Source organism: Brienomyrus brachyistius, chromosome 5 (genome assembly GCF_023856365.1).
Source record: "Brienomyrus brachyistius isolate T26 chromosome 5, BBRACH_0.4, whole genome shotgun sequence".
NCBI classification, from domain to species: Eukaryota; Metazoa; Chordata; class Actinopteri; order Osteoglossiformes; family Mormyridae; genus Brienomyrus; species Brienomyrus brachyistius.
The window spans coordinates 24243611-24263356 of NC_064537.1; the positions used below are offsets into that span (position 1 = coordinate 24243611).

General features: G+C 42.5%; 1 protein-coding gene across 2 annotated transcripts; it reads left to right on the plus strand.

Annotated features, from left to right (window-relative positions):
• Positions 1–2913: 2913 nt before the first annotated feature.
• Positions 2914–13390, plus strand: prr35 (proline rich 35). Of its 2 annotated transcripts, none has more exons than XM_049015294.1 (4): positions 2914–3037; positions 7739–7849; positions 10346–11934; positions 12111–13390. In XM_049015294.1, the coding sequence occupies exons 3-4, from the start codon at positions 10493–10495 to the stop codon at positions 12955–12957; spliced, it is 2289 nt and encodes a 762-aa protein (XP_048871251.1). In that variant the 5' UTR covers positions 2914–3037; positions 7739–7849; positions 10346–10492; the 3' UTR covers positions 12958–13390. The 2 variants fall into 2 exon arrangements, with proteins under 2 accessions (XP_048871251.1, XP_048871250.1); XM_049015293.1 differs by lacking the exon at positions 2914–3037 and adding an exon at positions 6463–6564.
• Positions 13391–19746: the final 6356 nt, after the last annotated feature.

The following is a 19746-nucleotide window of genomic DNA, read 5'->3' on the forward strand; positions in this document are numbered from 1 at the left end:
ACATTTACATTTATGCCATTAATAAAGCATTACCTTTAATATAGAGTACTCTTAGGTAGCAAAATATGCTTCTGCTTATATACCATCTCAGAGTAACGCGTAGGAGTAACTTACTGTGAAAAATAAAAATACTCAATGAAACCAACACAAAAATGGGTCATTTTACCAAACTTCAAACACTTTTTGTCTCCAGCATTCACAGAAGTGCACAGGACTCACATGGTACATAATAAAACGTCTCCAAATTCCTTTGTTATATTGTGATAAATTATATTATACGTAGCATATTACATTATTTATACCTAATATAGAAGATTCACGATTTAGATGTCTTTTCTTACTGCCATACAGTCCGTTTAGTGGATTTGCTCCAGTATATTGTGGCTACATTTGATGAATCAAAGTGATCTGAGAATCTGACTAAGTGTGGTTTTCCTAACAATGCACTTTTTTTCACGATACAATTGGTCCTTGTCTGTTTTACAATTATTAAACAAAAAATACAATTGTCATTACTGACTGAATGCCGTTTATGCGTGATGTTTATTAAGAATGTGCTATTAGTTTTGATTTGCTTTGATGAGTTTTGATTTGACATTCTGGCTTCCACTGACCCGGCATGGAAATTTGGCTCACATTTTGCCTTTTCTTTAATTAGCTTCTGTATGCTTCCTCCTGCGTCCATCATCTGAAGCATAATCTTGCTCACGCATCAAAGCAGAAGCATCTTCTCTAAGGACGTGCTTCACCTTTCAGCCTCGCCGCGTGATGTTGGAGGCCGGCCCATTTTACCCCTCTCGGTTATTCTCGTCTCTCGGACTTGGCTAAGCGGGGTCTGCAGACGGTGGTGCGGGTGGGACACCGGGGGCCTCGCGACAGCGTGGCGTGACCCAGAAGGTAGACATGGTCTCCCGGCTTCCGTCCAGGCGTTGCTGGGGCGTACAAGGCAATTGATCACATTGATATATCTGGGTGGATTTGCGTCACGTCTGAGTTTCTCATCCAGCCGGCACTATCCCAGTGCCAGTTTGTATCACAGTGAAACCCGTCTGTTTCGATTACCCTGATATTGAACGCAGCAAAACATTTAAGCTGCCAACTTTTTTGTCTATGATGAGATTCTTTCATTTAAAAGACAATCAAGTCCTGGGGCCACACAGTGAAGAGAAGAGACCCTCTGATTTGTGTGAAAAAACGATAAGGGCGTCTTCAAATGGGATCGTCCGGTCACTGTTTTGCTCTGGCACACTTATTTATTTTCACATGTCTCTGGGCGGATTATTTAAATTGAAGGAGAAAAAAATAATAATACTGCCCATGAGAAGTGATAATCCAGAGAGCGAAACAAAATATCTGGAAACAAAAAAATTGAAATGTGTTTATAGAATGGATTTTTAAAAATGCAAAGTCAACGGATATGAGAGTAGATAACAGCTTGTACTGATACTTCCAATTCATGACAGTCCAGACTGATGATTAACTGGCCATAAACTTGGGCATAATGGGAGACTTTCACAGTGCCTCATTCATTTAACTTTTAGTAGAAATTGACTTCTGGTGCTGGGAGAAAAGACCTGCCTTCTTTAATAACCAGGAAATTATGTGCATAGAAATGAATAATTCCAGCTTTTAGCTCTGTGTTGCTTTGCAGAAAACTTTAAGGAATCAAAGGCTGTTTTACTATTAGACACTATATACTATGCTAGACTACACTATACTATGCTACACTACACTACAAAATATTATACTATACTATACTATATTATACTACACTACACTGCACTATACTATACTATACTATACTATACTATACTATACTATACTATACTATGTGTGCTATACTATACAATGCTAGGAGAATGTAAGGCAAACTCTTGCCCTGGGTCAACCATTAAATGATTTTATACTATATATTTATTTGCAATAAAGTGCTCTTCTAACAACGGAGAAGAGAGAGGAAAAGGGAATGTTTAATAATTAACAGTGGCTGAGAGCGATATGAGTTTAGTTAATGTGCCTGGAAGCTCTGGCTTAGAGAGGGGCTGCTATTTCTCCAACTTCAGAGCACAAACCAGTCACTGGAAGAAAACCCAGATGAGTGTTTACCTGGTCCTGGGGGGCAGCATGCTCCCTCCCCCCTGCTGGTTACCCCAGCTCCCTTATTTTAAGAGTAGCTGCTCTCAGAGTCAGCCCAGGCCGTAACATTTCATGGATCGGCTCCAATCTCCATTCAACTAGCAGATGGATGCTGTCATGATGCCACCTTGTAATCTCAGTTCAGTACTCACAGGGAGATTATTAGCTGACAAGCCTGACCAGGCCCTCTTAACCTGTTAATTCCAGTCATCCGGCTGTTGACTAACCTCTGAAGACAGATTGCCAGCAAATTATTTAACAGCCTGTCTCCTTCTCAGTCCCCCCGATTTGGTCCGAGCACCTCTCCCTTCAACGCGCAGTCACTCTGGGCCTTGAGCTGGAGATGTGAATGCACAGCTGGACTCCTGCAGGAGGTACAGAGGAGTACCACCCAGTCTGCTCTCCCCCTTGTCAAAATGGAGTGTCCCTGTCAGTCTCACCAGCTGCCGCTCCAGAAGGACGGCCCCCTCGGTGTTTTTCTGCTCGAGGTCCCTGCGTTTGCCTTCAATCGGATTATGAACATGCATTCTGCTGGAACTCCAAAATTCCCGGGATCCAGCTCGACTGCAACCTTGCCGTGCTCCGGAAAACACGTTCTGCGTAAACCTCATTTTCGCTCCTCCAGATTTCACAGTGTCTTAAATGGTCGGCTTTAACGCTACACAACCTTGTAACTGCTTATCCTGGTTAGGGTTGCAGGGCTAATAATTACTGCAACTACTAAAGGTGGACTCCAAACTAATGTGATCACTCAGTCTTTTATTCCTGGTGTTCAATGAATCTAAATCAAAAGGTGCTTAAAATTTGTTCCATTTCCTGCCGTGCACATCATGATTTAGATTTCACAACTTTCCTGACACCCCAGGATTCACAGCAAACTGAGGATTACAGTCTGACTATGGTAAGAATACCCTTTGTGAACAGATACAATCACCTGCACAAAAACCGTAACAGAAGTTTTAATACTAAGATCTTTATCATAACGATTTGGGATGGGTAATTACGTACACAGGGGTCATTCAGTGGAAACCAGGTATTCCTTGGCTGCAGGTATTGATTTAGATTTTTTTCCCAGAGTTCCAGTGCCGATCACAATATTAATGCCTCTATATGACTTTTTATTGGAAAAACAAGCAGCCAGATGAAAGGTGCTGAAAGCGATAGTTTCCTACAGGTGAGAATGTAATCCTCCAAGAAACAAAATAATCTTTATATAATTTTGGTGACATGTCTCTTTAGATAAAACAGAGATTTCTGTCCAGAAAGATAGATTGGGTACATGGTAGCTAAGTATATTCACCTAGTACAATGTGAAGCTGCTTATACATTTCATGGTGTATGTGTGTGTGTGTGTGTGTGTGAGTGTGAGCACGTGTGTCTCTCTGCCCTGCAATGGACTGGCCATCCCTGACTAGGATATCCAAGCCTCGCGATACTATACCAAATACGCAGCTATGGAATGGTGGTTGGACATACGCATGGATTAATTACTAAGTATAATCTGTCCGAAGGGGTACTAACGAAGATGTGCAACAAATTTCTGATGGGCCGCAGACCTCTTTTTTCCTCTTATTTTATTTCTGGAAAATTCTGGGCACCCGCAAACATTTGATGCCATTCCAGAAGAGCGGAGTTCTGAAGCTGCCGACTGGTCACGGACTGCCTCCGGAGAAGCACTCTCCGGGATGGAGACGCACGGGCGCTACGAGCTAACGTCGGCTGAGCCACGAATCGTCGGCGTAATGAAGACACCCGTCCGAGCAGAGGGAATGGATCTGGATGTCTTATGGAGACTGCGAGCCGTGTTCGGGATCTCAGGAACATGGCAGGCCTCCCTATCGCCTAACTTTTCTGGGAAGCTGACGTACCCGTCCCCAGCGTCTCGGCTTTGGAGAACCTGTCTCTGCCTCTCTCCCCTCTCCATCTCACTCCCGGTCTTCTTGTTTCTCCTGATTTGTCAAGCATCTTCTGGGCTCGCTCCCCCTGCTGTCATTTTTAGTACAGATGGTTAAGCCCTGTGGAACAGCCCGTCACTCCCAATTTCCTCCCTCCTGTCTGACAGCAGGCCTGATCGCTTGCGAAAGGCCCGATTCCGATAGCACATGGACCCTGACATTTCCCAAAGGGCCCTGTAGACGCCTTCCACTGGACCAGAGGAAAGAAATGAAGAACCTGAAGTCGACCCAGAGCAAGCTAGAGGCTAGGAGAGAGAGGGGGTAATGGAGAGCGACCGGGGCAGAAGCAGAGGGGGCTGGGGAGGCAGGCAGGACCGTTGTATAAGACACGCATCAGTCACCGCCCTTGGTTCTGATCTCACAGCTTATGTCTGTAATATATCCATCTCCTCGGCACCAATGCACTAATCACATCCCTGGGAGATTGCAATGTCCTATGCCAAGTTGGACCGGGCTGTATTTGTCCATCCGAGTGGAACAGGAAGCCTGACATACCTACACGCTCTGGCGCCATGTGGGCACCAAACCCAACCGGTGATATCATCCTCCAGCTCCGTGCCCTCTGCGCTCACAGACAGAGGAAGATGTAATTTGTGCAGCATTCAGTGGATTTACATCAAACAAATTATAAATAAGGGATTTTGGTGATTAATAACATAATTTATTTAGAAATGAATATAAAGACAATAAATCCAGTCATTATCAATCCACCCATGCATCCATCTTCTAAGTGCTTTTCCAAGTGAGGGTTCCAGTAATTTAACCATTAAAAACTAAAATAAAAATAGTAAATATAAGAGGCGATAACTTCCCGTCCAAAAAAAAAAATCTCCGTAGAATGCAGCTGTAACCTATTCACATTCTAGGGCACAGAGTTCATTGTGAAAAGGCATAATGCTTCACGTTAAACCTTAACTTAGCAGCTCAACAAGATCCAGAATTCGCCTGGTTGATGGTTTAACTGCAGTGACATGGTATAATGTTACTTTAAGTCCAGCTTTCGATTGCACTGAAAACCAACTACGACCCAAACGTTAGAGTCTCTCTTGTGCGCCTGCTTGTATTACAGCCTCCGAAACGGCGTCGTAGATGCGCGCCTGGCTTGCGAACCGCTCACGTACAACGGTCTGAGCCGCTAACTGATCAGCCTTCAGCTCTTCCACAGGTTACACGCAGACATATATTTCTTTCCTCTGTGCAATCTTGCCCTCGCTTTATCTTCGCATTTTCTTCATCTTTAATTCATCATGCTATTATCTGGATGCCGTCAGGGAATTGTATTCATTCTTGAAACTTCCGATTGTCATCTAAACTCATAAGGTATCATCCCTCGTTTATTTTTTCTTTTCCGTCCATCCATATATGCCTTCAGAGAGATTGCTATCCACTCACGGGGATTGTCACTCTAGCGGGAATCGCGATTAGCGTACATGGAAGGCAACACAAATAGGCAGTCCTTTTTAATTAATTGATCAAGGTACATTGGGAAAAATTCTAATAGGACACACTCCGGGCTTGTTCTATTGAAGGATAGAGTGGCTGCACTACGGTGTAAAATATGCATGAGTGAACTGACAAGAGCAAAACCTCATCACAAGTTCTCTTGAGAAACTCTTAACCGGCCCACTGCTGTTTCAATGCCTATTGATATATTCCTGTCTCCTTACACTGTATTTCATGCTAAGAAGAATCAGTACAGTGCTCTTTTTTTAAAAAAAGCGTCAGGTACAATAAAGTGACAGTTTGATCCTGGAGAAAGACGAGATTTCACCTGTTATATTATATATGATATATTTTATAACACATATACGGTTAGTTTAGCAGAGTAATGGACTGGCTTCATTAAGGGCACAAAGAAACGCGTTAGAGGATAAAATCTGCCAAGATGAAACCGGCCTCATATGCTTTCCGTTTAACGCAGTGAATACTACAGCCACGTCCAACTTAAGGTTCAACATTTAGCGATGCAGTGTGAAGATAGATAATGTTGCCCTAATAATGGCCAAAAAAGTTTGTTACGCTGGCTCAATACCTTTGCACAATTCATCTCGTGTTTTTGAAGCATCAAGTTAAAATGCTTACAATTACAATTGGTGGAGCAGAAACGGTGAAATAAATTTTGTAGTGCAATGCACCATAAGGTTGGGAAAAATTACTGAAAAAGCGGTGATCCTTAGACAAAGAGCACCTTACGCCGTTCGTGGGTCTAACCCCTCCGGTTTTAATGGGGAGACAGTCATAGCCAGTAGTCAGGAAGTCGTTACCGTGCCCTAGCTGCTAGGTAAAAACACATGTGACAGTCCCATATAGGGAGGAAGGAGCAGCAGTATTGTAGTGCCCCTAGGCGTAGCTCCAAGTCAATATATACCCCGCACAAGCTGCGGCTCCCTCTCACTTGAAGCGAGTGTGCGCTGTCCGCCCGGCACCTACCTACACGCTGCACACAGACAGAGAGGCGCGCTCGCTCGGTCAGGTAAGAGCAGCTCCCCGGCACCAACTGCTCCGCGGCGGAGAAACTACTGAAACATCTTAACGAGACCTCGTTTTGTCATCTTCCATCGTTTGATTGTCCCGCTTGATTTATCTCGGTCGCGATTGCTATTTTCTCCTATAAACATTTGTCCGTGTTACTGTTACTTTATTTTCGTTATTCTGTTCTCGAATTTTGCGCGCGCGCACACACACACACACACACATGTGAACTCAATCTGCACTAGATTTTAAAGATAATCTTTAATAGCATGAAATTCTTTAAATGAATGGGCGTAATTATTAGTGGCAAAGTCTTGGGACGGAATGGAAAGTGTCGTTCAGATGTATTGCGTAATCTGCACATAGCTTGCCAGATCATTAAATTCAGTTTAAATTCATTGGTTGTTCTTATTATTAAGTGAAATTGAAAAAGTGCCAGAAATGCTGGTAAATATGTAGAACTTTGTCAAAGAAATGCAGTCTTTCCGTTTTTATCATGATCGCGACGATAGCATGAAGTGGATGGCGAAATATTATTTGAATGTATTTCTGATCCATTAGTCTATTGCTAATAATAGATAAGGTACCTGAGTATTGCTTATTAATTAATTATTATCTTATTAATTAAGCTACGGAAATTCTACCGTATATTGCAGCTGAACTGTATTTCGTATGTATCTGTGCAGCGTAAATATACAAAACGTTTTCATCCAGCGCTGAAATATTGTATCTTAAAAATGTTTCTTTGGCGGTTTTTGCTGAACTTAAAGAAATATTTTTGTACTCATGTATATTTGTGCTGAAATTAAATAACACACGTGTATTTGGAGGAAGTTTTACTCTCAGTAAACTAATGGTACATCGTAGGTAAAACAATTTTGTTTTTGCTTACTTTTATGCTTATATTAGTAATAGCCTATTATTTCCCTGTGTTATGATGTGTACTATCTTGTACAATTGATGTTTCTGTACTTGAACCACGAAATAAAACGGTCGCCTCGCTCAAATCTGAATTCTAACGTTAAACATTTTTAAAATATTGCGAACACACTTGCATGGCAGATTTAAAACTTTAATTTGCTTGGGAAAGTAACCAGTATTTATAGCTGTTATTGAATAAACAGACAGTTAGTGTAAATGTCTTTGGTTTATTCAGCTCTGACTCTGTTTTGCAGGACTTCTCGGTACCTGGACCAGCTCCAGCATCTTCCTCTTAAATAACCCGGCAGAAATAACTGGAATGGTACGGACTTTGACAGCTGGAGAGGCCCTGACCCAAATTTGAGGTAAAACCACATTCCTGACACTGATGACCCTCAGCGCATCAATTTGTTAATGACTAGTTAAACCATGCTACTGTACACGGACAGGAATGCACTTTTACAGCCAATGAAATTAGATAATCTGTTATGTTTTTGCAGGCAAATTTGCGGAGAAAAATGCAAATATGTATATATTTAAATGAATTAGGTCTGACAAATGTAATCTGATTCGTACAGAATAATACAAAAAAGGTTTACATTTCTTGATAGTCTATCAGTTTTATTATCAACATGCGTTATATGACTGTCAACTGGTATAAATTCAAATTAAAAGATGGGATTATTTGTGTTGTTCTACCTATTATTTATTAAAAGTTATACTGGCGACATATAGTTGATGTATTTTTTAAGATGAAGTCATCGTTCTCTCTGATCTGATTTTGCAGTAATCCTAAACATTTTCCACACACAGTATCTTGGTCACATTCCATCAGTACTGATACGCTGATCAGTGTTACAGTTTATTCTGCAATGCTTCCTGACGCTTTTAGCAAGGCTGGTTTTTTCAATTTCAGCAACTGATATTTAAGCAAAACCGATCAGAGTTATGTGCTAAAAGTTATGCACAAGGCTGCAGGGTCTGAAAACACCGTCTGAAACATTTTTTTTATTGATTGGATCCTAAAAGCAGCTGTTAGGCTCTATTTGAAAGTTCATTGTGGGCCATTAGCCGGTGGAACCTATTAACTACCTGGCCCTCCGCCTCGACCTTAATGGTGCAGGATCATCCCATTTCAGGACGGCTCTGCTCACACTACTTTGTGAACCGAATGCGCTGGAAATCTATGTTTTGCATCCAGCTCCTCAGTAACGCCTTAAAATTTTCAGCGAATATATCAGCAGGTTCTACACAGTAAATAGGCTGTTGTAAGAGATAAAAGCTGCCATGAAATAGCTGATTCTTTATCTAGAACCTTAAATATTGTTCCAGGCTATTATCCTAGAATAAACTTGGGAAACGAAAGAAACTGAGAGCTCACGGCAAGCTCTTTTTATTCTGGAAAAAAATTTACCCTAAAGGATAGGCCTCAGGTTGCGTTATTAGAGTAAAAGGTGGAAAAGTGTATTGAGTGTTTAAAAATTCAATGATTAGTGAATGTGTAATGCATGCGTGATGCAGAAGGGCCAATTTAACAGGTTTTCAAAGTGTTTCATCACACAGCAGTCAGTCATGTGGTAGAGTCCTGTGCTGGTTACTGTATCTGCATATTGTTCTGCCCCTGGTTGTCACAAATCTCATTTCTTCTTTTCTTGTTTAAGTTTTTAGAATAAAAGTTTAACCGTGAAAACACTATATATTTATTGGAAATCTTTGCGCTGGATAGGAAGTGTACATCGAACTTAATTTAAGCACTTGCTAGAAAACTGATCCGACACTTAATCCTCATTGGATTGAAGTTATACAATGACATAAGCTCAAAAGTGATGTTATTACTCTCAATCAGTTATTTCAGAATATGGAATCATTCGATAAACATGATACAATACAACAGCTTGAATGATCACCTCATTCAATGAGTCATTACCAAGAGGCTTAATAAATTTCAGTCTTATTCATTGTTTATCTTCTTGCCTTGCAAGAAGTCGGGTTTAATACTAACCCATGCATGTGTCCGTTTTCCATATTTTTGTGCAAAGTTTGGGGGTTTGTTTAGTGTTAAAGTGGCACAATGATGGCACAATGATGGAGCTGCTAACCGTGGTACTGACCGGTGCCGGCCCACTTCCTGCAGCCCTGGCACTAACGATGCCCCATGGGTGTGGTCCCAGCCCTCATTAAAAGACAACATGCGTGAAACTCCGCTGCCTCCCTCCTCACCCACCCAGCCTAACCCTGTACCCCCTAGAGCTGGCCCCCAGGGACCCATGTGCTTAACACGGGCCCTCATGCGCCGAGGTCTAACGGGGAGTGCCCACTGCACAGGTGCAGAATGCCCTAAGGGCCGGCCCCTCCCCCCACGACACCCCCACCCCCACCCCAGCTGCCGCCCTCTGAGTGCCTGGTACACGACTGGAAATAATTAGTTCTGGCAGGTACAGTGAGAACAGGACACACAGGGCTGCCTGCAGATAGGTTATTGGCGACTCTACTCACCCAAACAGCGCCCGCTGCACTCACACAGAGACACACGCGTATGCTAGCAGGCTATGCTCTAACACACGCTATTCTCTGTAGTACGCGCTCATGCACTAATTACTGCGGTGAAGACTGAAGATTTATGACTAAAAGAGAACAAACCACATAGTTTCACATTTTCCCGTTTGTTTTGCTAAATTCCTGAGTTGATAAATTGTTTATTGTTGACTCTGCCAAGGCTGAAGCTTGGGTGTGGTTGGGAGACTTTGTGGGGGGTGTGTGTGTCATTTTTAATGTTCTAATACTGTGAAAATATAGATGTTTGTTTTGGGGGGGGGGCAGATTTGTAACAGTTGGATGAAGGGTGTATTTTCTGTCTGCAGCTACCACAGAAACCACTTTCCAATCTATAGACGTGAATGAGAGCCTGGCGGGATTAGCTATCGCGTGCCTTCCCGGCCTCCCGACATACGCATTCTCCCGGCGTCACTACTGCATCTCCACGGTGGTTTCTGCGCCCTGCTTCAGCCATGTCAAAGGAAGATCAGGCCTGCAAGATCAGCTCCGGGTGCAAACATAAGGAACGCAAACCCAAGAAGCCGCATTACATCCCGCGGCCGTGGGGAAAACCATACAACTACAAATGCTTTCAATGCCCCTTCACCTGCATGGAGAAGTCGCATCTCTACAACCACATGAAATACAGCCTCTGCAAGAACTCTCTCTCCTTGCTGATTGAGTCTGATTGGCCCTACAAGAAGGGGAACATGCTGCACCCAGACCAGCTTCGCTCACTGCAACAAGGGCCGCGCCACCGTGGAGCGAGTAGAGAGGCTCCGGAGATGTTCTCCGGCACCGAGGACCAATCAAAAGCACAGCAGACAGAGGTCACCTTAGTGGACAAAGGTCTGGAAGAGGTAGAAGAGCATGGTGACACCGAAACAGGGCAGAGAAAGGGGACTGAAGTAAGCGTCCCGACAAAAGAGGCTAGCGACCAAACGGACAGCTCTATCAGGGGCGCCACGAAGAGATCCAAGCAGTCGGAGGCAGACCTTTTGATCACAGATGTTTTTCCTCTCGATGATCAGCTTCTCAAACACCGACCCGCAGAGGTCGAGACCCAGCTGAAGCAGTACAAATTGTCCAAAGGTTGTCTGTCAGGCCCCAGTTTGCTGTCTGAACAGTGGCGCTTGCTGGCTACCGGTCACAGGAAGGCGAAATCGGACAGTGCGCCACTCAGCAATGGCTCCTTACCCTGCTACCCCCCACCGCCAGCCTTTGCGGACTGCCCGGACCCGGCTGGGCTGAACCTCTCCGTCCTCGGTGTGAGTTACCCACTAAGTCCCAGCCTCTTTTCCTACGTCAACCCAGTTCCCGGTGCGGCCCCGACTCACAGCCAGATGGGTCAGCTCCCGTTCTTAGCATCGGCCACACAGTTCATGCACCAGGCGTCGAGCTCCCTCCCCCATGCCGACAGACCCCTCCTCTCGCCGCGCTTCTATTACCCTCTTCTCTGCGAGCACACGTTCGGAGCGACGCGAGTCGACGCTGTCAAGGGAGCAAAGCCAGGCCAGTCCCCTCCGGTCGCACTGGATTCCGGTTCTTCTCCCAGTTTCACTCCAAAAATCAACCTGTGGAAGGTCCCTGCCCTTCGGCCCAGTCCTGGCGTGGCTCCTCCAGCTTCCTGGACATCCCACCATCACGTGCCAGTGCCCCTAGAGGCAGGTTATAGGGTGACAGAGGAGAAAGTGCAGCCTAGTTGTAAAGACAACAAAGGGTGGGGCTTCAAGTCAACCCTTGACATGCCTCTAGTAAGAGAACATGGTAGCAAGAGGACAGGAGCCCCCATGGAGGTCCTTGAGGGCCCAGTAGAAAAGAAGACAACAGCAGGATGTGCTCTGGATCTCCTCAAGAACATTCACATCACACCAACGATCTCTATAGCCACTGACGGCATCCTTCATCCCAGTAGGTACGTGCTAAATGTAAACACTGTAAAAGTGGCCTTCTGTTTTTTTTTTAATGAAACTTTAAATATCCATATTTTATTGGTTAATTTTATTGCATGTAGCTTGTTTTGAAACATTATTAGCAAGTTACATTGAATCTAAACATATTTCTGTTTTTTTTTTTATATATCATATATAGTTTTCGATCTGCCATACATCATTCAAAGTCTTTGGAAGACTGGAATACAAGTTTCAGGAAAAGTGCTTCAGAAAATCTACCGAGTGAAATGTCGCCCCCACCGAAGCCTGAGAGGGTCAGATGTCTGGACCTGGCAGAGGACAGGCAGGGGGGGCAGGTCTCCGAGACTGCAGCAGTGCTGCTGGCCGACTTCAGCAGGGCCCTGCAGGAATACCAGGAGGCTGAGCGCAAGGTCTCACACCTGGTGAGGGAAGACCACCCAAGCCAGCGGCCCCTCTGGGAGTACCTGTGTAAGATCCGCAGTGAGCTCTCCCACATCCACCACGCGCTGGAGAAGACCACCTGGCAGAATGAGGGACCCTTGGACCTCTCCATCAAAAAGGACTTAGGGCGGACGGCAGGTGGAGAGAACCAATGCACAGGGGAGACCATGAAGGGGGAAGTGATTGGAGAGACTGAAGAGGAGGATGAAATAGAGGATGAAGAGGAGGAGGGAGGCGAAAGAGAGGGGAAGGCAGAATTCCTGGAAAGTCAAAAGCAGGAACTAGGGGTCCTAATCAAGATGAACGTCGCAAGCCTGGCTGAAACGAGTCCTGGGGCCATGGTGAAGACGGAGGTGCTGTCCCCCGGTGCCCTGGGGCTCCGGGCCGCCCCCGTCGAGGCGCTGTGGCCCAGCCGAACCACCAAGTGTGAGGCAGACTCCAGCGTATTGCTCTGCCCGGATGGAAGGCCCATCGTCTTCACTGACTTCACCGCTGGGGCCAAAAGTATGAAGAGGCCAGCATCTCGAGAACATCTCGGGGAGACACTGTGTCCCCCCAGCCCCCTTACATCCAACGATCTGTGAGAATGACCCTCAGAAACATTGGGCGTCCCAGCAAGAGTCAAGCAGCTCAGCTGTCCAGACTCGCAGAAATTAAAGATGAAAAGGACAGAGTAATCAGCATCAGCGAATCATTTAATGACTGAATGATATTCAGTATTTCTGACTTGTAACAGTGAACCACAAGGAGATGAGCTGTGTCAGTCCTGTGATTCAATACCTGTGTATAAATGCAAAAGACAATCAATCAAAGCACGTTATCATTTGTGATGTAACCAACTATTACAGAAACACAATTTTAATACTTTCCTGTTACAATATATGCTACAAGGCAGTAATTTTGTGTACCTTAGAGACAGTTCAGTGCCATTATTTATGGATCGACACTTTTGTTCAAAAACTATGTAAAGCACTTATTATTTATTAATCATAAAAATAAAACCACAATAAAAGTGAGTATGGCTAAAGTTAGCAATGACTTCATCTATCACAGCTTTTCAAAGAAATTCTGTTTTCCGTTTAACTGTCTTGCCTCTTTATTTAAAGTCTTCAGACATTTTAATTTGTCTTTTTCTCAATTGGTGAAAAGCTTTTTATACATAAAACACACCAAAAATCTCCAACTAAAACAGCAGTTGTGGGTTTTCATCTTAAATCTTTACTGAAACTGAAAACTAAAATATTTCTTATACAGGATCTAATGGAGTATTTTTAGTTTTCATGTCATTATCACAAAGGTCAGATGATAATAATAATAACAATAATAACAATAATAATAAATAACAATAATACTACAGTACATAATAATAATTATACAGTAATAACAGTAACTACATATGGTACTATACTGTACCTCGAACCCTTGATGCAGCACAATATTTTCTCATGTGTCACAAGGTAGCATTTGTGTTCGTTATGAACCATTGTATTTAACTCAAATTTGTAATGTAATAGGCAGTCCATTCATATGTATGAAGTCCGGCGTTCTTAACCCTGTATTATTGCATAATATATAACATCATATATTACTGTATAACGATTCAGCATAACTGTAACTTAAGCAAGCATACGGAAAGCCTGAGAAGCAATATGATAGAAACATGGAAAGAGGGGGGTCGTTAAACTTTAGCCCCCCTAAAACATTTTTTAACCCCCACCCCAAAATAAATGTGTATTTATTGGCTTAACACATGAATAGTTTGCCATCAGCCTCCCCAGTAAAGACTCAGCCCCCCTATCCGTTCATGTCTAACTACACCCCTGCTGGAAAATATAAATAACACAAATGGAATCCAATTAATAAGCCAAATAAACCAATCTAGCTAAAATATACATCTAATTCAAAGTGAATCCTCTGTTGCTGTCACACCAGATCCACCCATCCATCCATCAAACGGCATATCCGATACAGGGTTGCTGGGTATTTAAGCCTGAGAGTAGCGCCTCCTTGTGGAGACTTTTGTACAACGGCCTTCATCGGGTCATCGGCGTCCATAATGAAAATGACCATTCAGACTGTCAGCGTAAGACAGCGAAGCACCGTAACAGAGACCCGCGACGTCTGCAGTCGAGACGGCGTAGTGGAGTTGCCTGGCCATGTTTACTGTCCCTGATGATCCTGGGGGGCCGATGGCTGGGTGGGGGCACCTTAATGTGCCATGGCATGGCATTCAGAGCAGCTTTGTATCAGGATGACAGCTCAAACCTGCCATGGCTAAAGCTGGTCCCTGTGCAAAGAACGTCTGCAGCGGAATGGCCAGGGCCGGGCATAGCGGCTTCCTAAATCGGCTCCAGGCTGAGTCTTGTCAGGCCCAAGATGGTCTATAGTCGCTGACAGCCATCCTCTACCTGCTCCCCGATGTCGGGCCTCCTAGGCAAAGGTCATTGTGCCCGGAATAGCAAACAGCCCAGGAAATGTCTGCAGCTTTGTATGTTACTGCATCGCCGGCACACTGACTACCAGAGCGTGTATGACGGGTCGTTCCCGTCTGCTTGGAGAAATAACCCTGATATGTCCCACTTCAGATCATTCTTTGTTTTACTTTATTTACTCCCCAAAGCTGAATAAGAGTTTGAAAGGTTTTTACTGGCTAAAACGGAAGCGTTCAAGGGCAGATGACACCTCAACAAAAGGACAGCAACAAACGACCATCATGAAGAACGATTAAAATACTGTCACTTACCTAAATCGTATACCAAATAAATAATTCAATACTGATACTGTGCAAATTACTTTGTTAGCTGCCCTGTACTATTGTACAAACAAGCTACCTTTTCCTAATACGTTTTTTTTATTGACAAGCTTCAGCTGTTTCTACATTTACATTTACAGTATTTGGCAGATGCCCTTAGCCAGGGCGACTTACATAAGTGCTTTGAGACTCTGCGATGAATTTTTCCGATACTAGCTCAATAAGGCTATGAATACCATCTGTCTGAATACGTTTCTAGAAGTAATCAATATTAAAAGTATAATAAAACAGTGTATATAGCTTTGAGTAATATGTTCCAAAAAATATTAAATCCATAGCACTCAAAACCAATTATGGATGATTAATAACTAATGGCCCAATTTATTTTAAGCATAGATGTAATAACATGTAACCTGTAAGAAAATTCAGACAAATCAAGAAATTCATTATCAGTTTTGCAATGCATTATTATTGTTATTCAAGTAATTTAATTGAGCTCTGGGGAGACTTATACACTGCTGATGAATTTGGGTGAAAACTGAAAATAATTTAAATAAGTATAGAAAAATATATATTTTAGCTAACACAGTTGATCTTATAGTACAAAAGTATACTTCAATATACTTTTATTTTTTTCATTAATGAAATGCTCAAATGCAATTTCCTAAAAAATACAAAATGCCATTTTAACAGTGATCTTGGATAGAATCAGTATTGTTTCAACAACACTGTCAAACGATTAGCGATAGATTACTTTAACTCAAATTGACCAGTAGGGGGCAGAGCAGGAGCTTAAGAAAAATGCGGAGCTTCACAATGTCTACGTTCACAATCTGACGTTTATCTAAGAAAAATACCTGAAACTGTTCTCCCTAAAATGAAATAGTTTAAACCAGTTTAACATCTTCCCATAACAAGACAACAGTGACAGAAAATTAGCAATGTGCTAGTATACAAAACAGTGAAAAAAATTATTGACTAAAATAAAGGAAATGCATAAATGATAATGATTAAATTGCACAGGCATTAGATAGATAGATAGATCATAGATTTTCTTTTTTTTAAACCACCTCACAGAAAACAGAATATGGCACAATAACTCGTATAATGTGGAGTAAGTGTAAGCATTATATATATATATAAATTGTATTTATGTATCACTATAATTTAAATGTTATTTTATGTATGTAGACTATTATAATATTTTGCATTTTATTTATCCCGATATTTAAGTTATTTTTAAAACAGTATTTTTTCAGCCTTCTTTACAGATGTCTTCTTACGCTTCTGCTTTGCGGTCTTCTAAGTTGCGCATTCGTCGCAGTTCGTTTTACAGCAGTGCATGTGGATGCCTGGTAAGTGAAGTCACCATAGAAACACCTTGGCCTCTCATGAAAACACATAGCATTATCCGCGTCTTACTTAGCCAATAGCATCTAACAGGGGCTTTAAGTGTATGAATAACAAGTATTCTGTCCATTGATGGACGTCCAGCATGTCCTGAAGTCTGACAAAACTGATTATTTATATCAATCTTCCCATTAGCATGTCAAGGTGAAAGAGGCCTTCCGTGTGGATGTCATCTTGCCTTACGTTTACAATATTTACTGTAACCATATTACGGAGACTTACAAACAGGGCAAAGGAGCAAAAAAGTCTCTGCTGTGTGAAACTTTCCGCTGCCGTGTGATGCCATTATGTCTAAGTCATCCTGGGACACAAGTGCCAGCTGAAAAGATTCCCAGTACGTTGTAGTGCTGAAATCGGTTCGTTACGGTTCTGCATGTGAAAGACCATGATGGAAAAACAACCAAGAACCAGAACATTAACAGGAAGTTCTGCTCCAGTGCAGCAGTGGAGTGAGTACATAGCTAGGGGGCAAAACATTAGGGCGACGAGGAGAACGCAGAATGTTTCAGCTGGAGAATGGGAATCGTTTACATTCTGGCTTGTGGGAAAACACGAAGGGAAGATCACAGAGAAGGACGGGGAAACACGAGTGTCTGTGGCAGAGATGAACACTGAGCGGCCCTGGAGGATTAAGCATCATCCCCTGAGTAAACACTAAGATAATATCTCCAACGTGTTCGACGAGGACCTACTGAGGAGCCCCCAAGCCAGCTGTGTTTGCCCAGCTCGCCCACACACAGCCCCCCCTCCCCGGGTCACCCTGTTTCTGACCAATCCGCCTTTTTGTGCGTGATGAGGCAGAGTGCCACAGCTGTACCACAGTCCCTCACCACACACGCTGCCAATCCCTTCAAGGCCTGGCTCCCACGCTTTGGCCCCGCTTCAGGTTACCGCGGTAACACAGGAAGTCCAGCCTGGGCTTCAGTAGCATTGCTGAATACCTGACACTTCCTGAATGATTTTTTTTTCTTCTAATATGGAGAATCTGACTTGGTTCTGGCATTGGCAATGGGAATTGCATGTCTCATTCACAGCATTTAGCAAACTTCATTGAAGAGACGATTGTTGACGGAAGGAAGGAGCAGCCGCTTTGTTAAAGGGATGTATTTAACTACAATCTCACAGAGACCTCTGTCTCATACTAAATACTTTCTGAAGAGAAGAAAACTCTCCGAAGTTTTTAAAGAAACCAGCCTTTAAAATGTATTAAAATACTGCTTTATTCAAATGTGATTTATATTAGAATGGCAAAAAATGTACAATTCAGCCATTCAATCTATAAAATTTGCCCTTTTTATTTCATATAGTCAAAATGCTGTCTTTAGTCCCTGCTAAAAAGCTGTTTTTCAACGCCTTTGCTCCCTCTCCCAAAACTTTTGTCTAATCCTTTAACACATAGAGCTGCAACTGTCTTTTGGAGTAACGGCTAGCTCAAGCAGTCATAATTTAATACTGAGTGAATGGAGGTGTATTTTTAATCATCAGCACTGGCTTCAACATTACTAAAAGACTTCATGCATTAATGCTTTGCACGAAGTGGGTTACACCGGCAAGGGCGGATTCTACATTTTTTGACATTTAAAAAAAGTAAATTACAGACAATCCAGCTTTTATTTGGCATTTAACAGCAAAAGAAATCTGCAGGATATACAAGTTATACACAATGGTGTTTATGCCTGAAACAATACAAACACTATAATTATTAAACAGCAGAACATAAGCAAGTTAACATTTTTAATTTAGTGTTATGGGTCCCCCCAGCCACTAGAGGTCAGCCAAACCCATTTCTCTTTCTTGTTGCCATGGATGAAGGCCTTAAGAAAGACAACCTCTCAGTTCCCTCCAAAACCAGGGCACGCCTACCAATTAAGCCTTTGTTTAATTCTGTTTAAACAGCAGGCAGAGCTCAGTTAAGTCTAGCTATATTCTCCAGATTGTTGTTAACTGATTGCTAGCTTCTACGTCATGATGGTTTGAAGATACTAGCATATGAAGAATGAAAACTAACTACTTTAAGCAGAACATAAAATATTTTGAACAGAATTCCAGTTCCATAATTGCTTTTCCTGTAGAAGGTCATAGCAAACATGGAGACCATCCCATGTTGTACAGGGCACAAGGTAAGGAAATGTTCCAGGCAGGGGTGGAGAGTAACCAAGTACATTTATTAGAGTACTGTACTTAAGTACATTTTTTGAGTATCTGTACATTAGTCGACTATCATTTTTTTGGAAACTTTTAACTTATTCCACTGCATTTGAAAGACAAATATTCTATTTTTGACTCCAATACATTTTTATTAAAGTTCTTGTTACTCATTACTTTAAAGCATAGTTCTGAAGTCAGCAGAGAAATTTTCTTTTCTAAAATGCGATTGGCCATATTGTGTTTCTTACAGGAGAAAAACCAGCCACAGTAAACTACTTCTACTCTGTCAGTCAAGGTGTTGTTAGGCAGTGTGTAACTGTGTTGGTCGTTTTATTTATTTTTTTATTTTCTGAGGAAGTTGCATCTACAGCATTTCCGCTGTCTGCCTGATGCACACATTTGGATGAACGAGCACACACGTCTGTATTCATGTCTGTGTTGGGACCATCCATTCATTTCTATAGGCGACCACCCTAATCCTAACAATGACAACTTTAACCCCCACCCAACCCTAATCTTAACCATAAGTAACCAAACAAAATGCAAGTCTTTTGGCATATTTAGTTTTTTCACTGCAGTCACAGATTTTTATAAAACTGAATTTCCCCTTTTGGGGCCAAAAAAAATGGTAACCACTACATTAAAATAACACGTTTTCATTACACTGTAGGGACATTTGGTCCCCACAATGTAATGTATATCTGACCCACACACATACACACACCGGCAGAGCTGTGTCAAAACATGTTGTTTTGTGGGGGTGGGGTGGGGAGGGTGTTAAATAAGTGAAAATGACAATAGCTGTCCTTTTGTGGATTCAATTGTGTTGCTATAGTCATTGTAGCATATTCCACAAGCCTTATATTCTACAGGGTCTACAAGTGATCAGTGCATTCAGTAGGTTGTTTCAGAGTCATTAGGTTCTGTAAATGCATTGTTACAACAACATAATAATGCACTGACATTTTAAAAAATGTACTTTTGAATACTTAAGTATTTTTAAAATCAGGTACTCTAGTACTCTAAGTAAAAATTCGACTGAACAATTTTCACTTGTATTGGA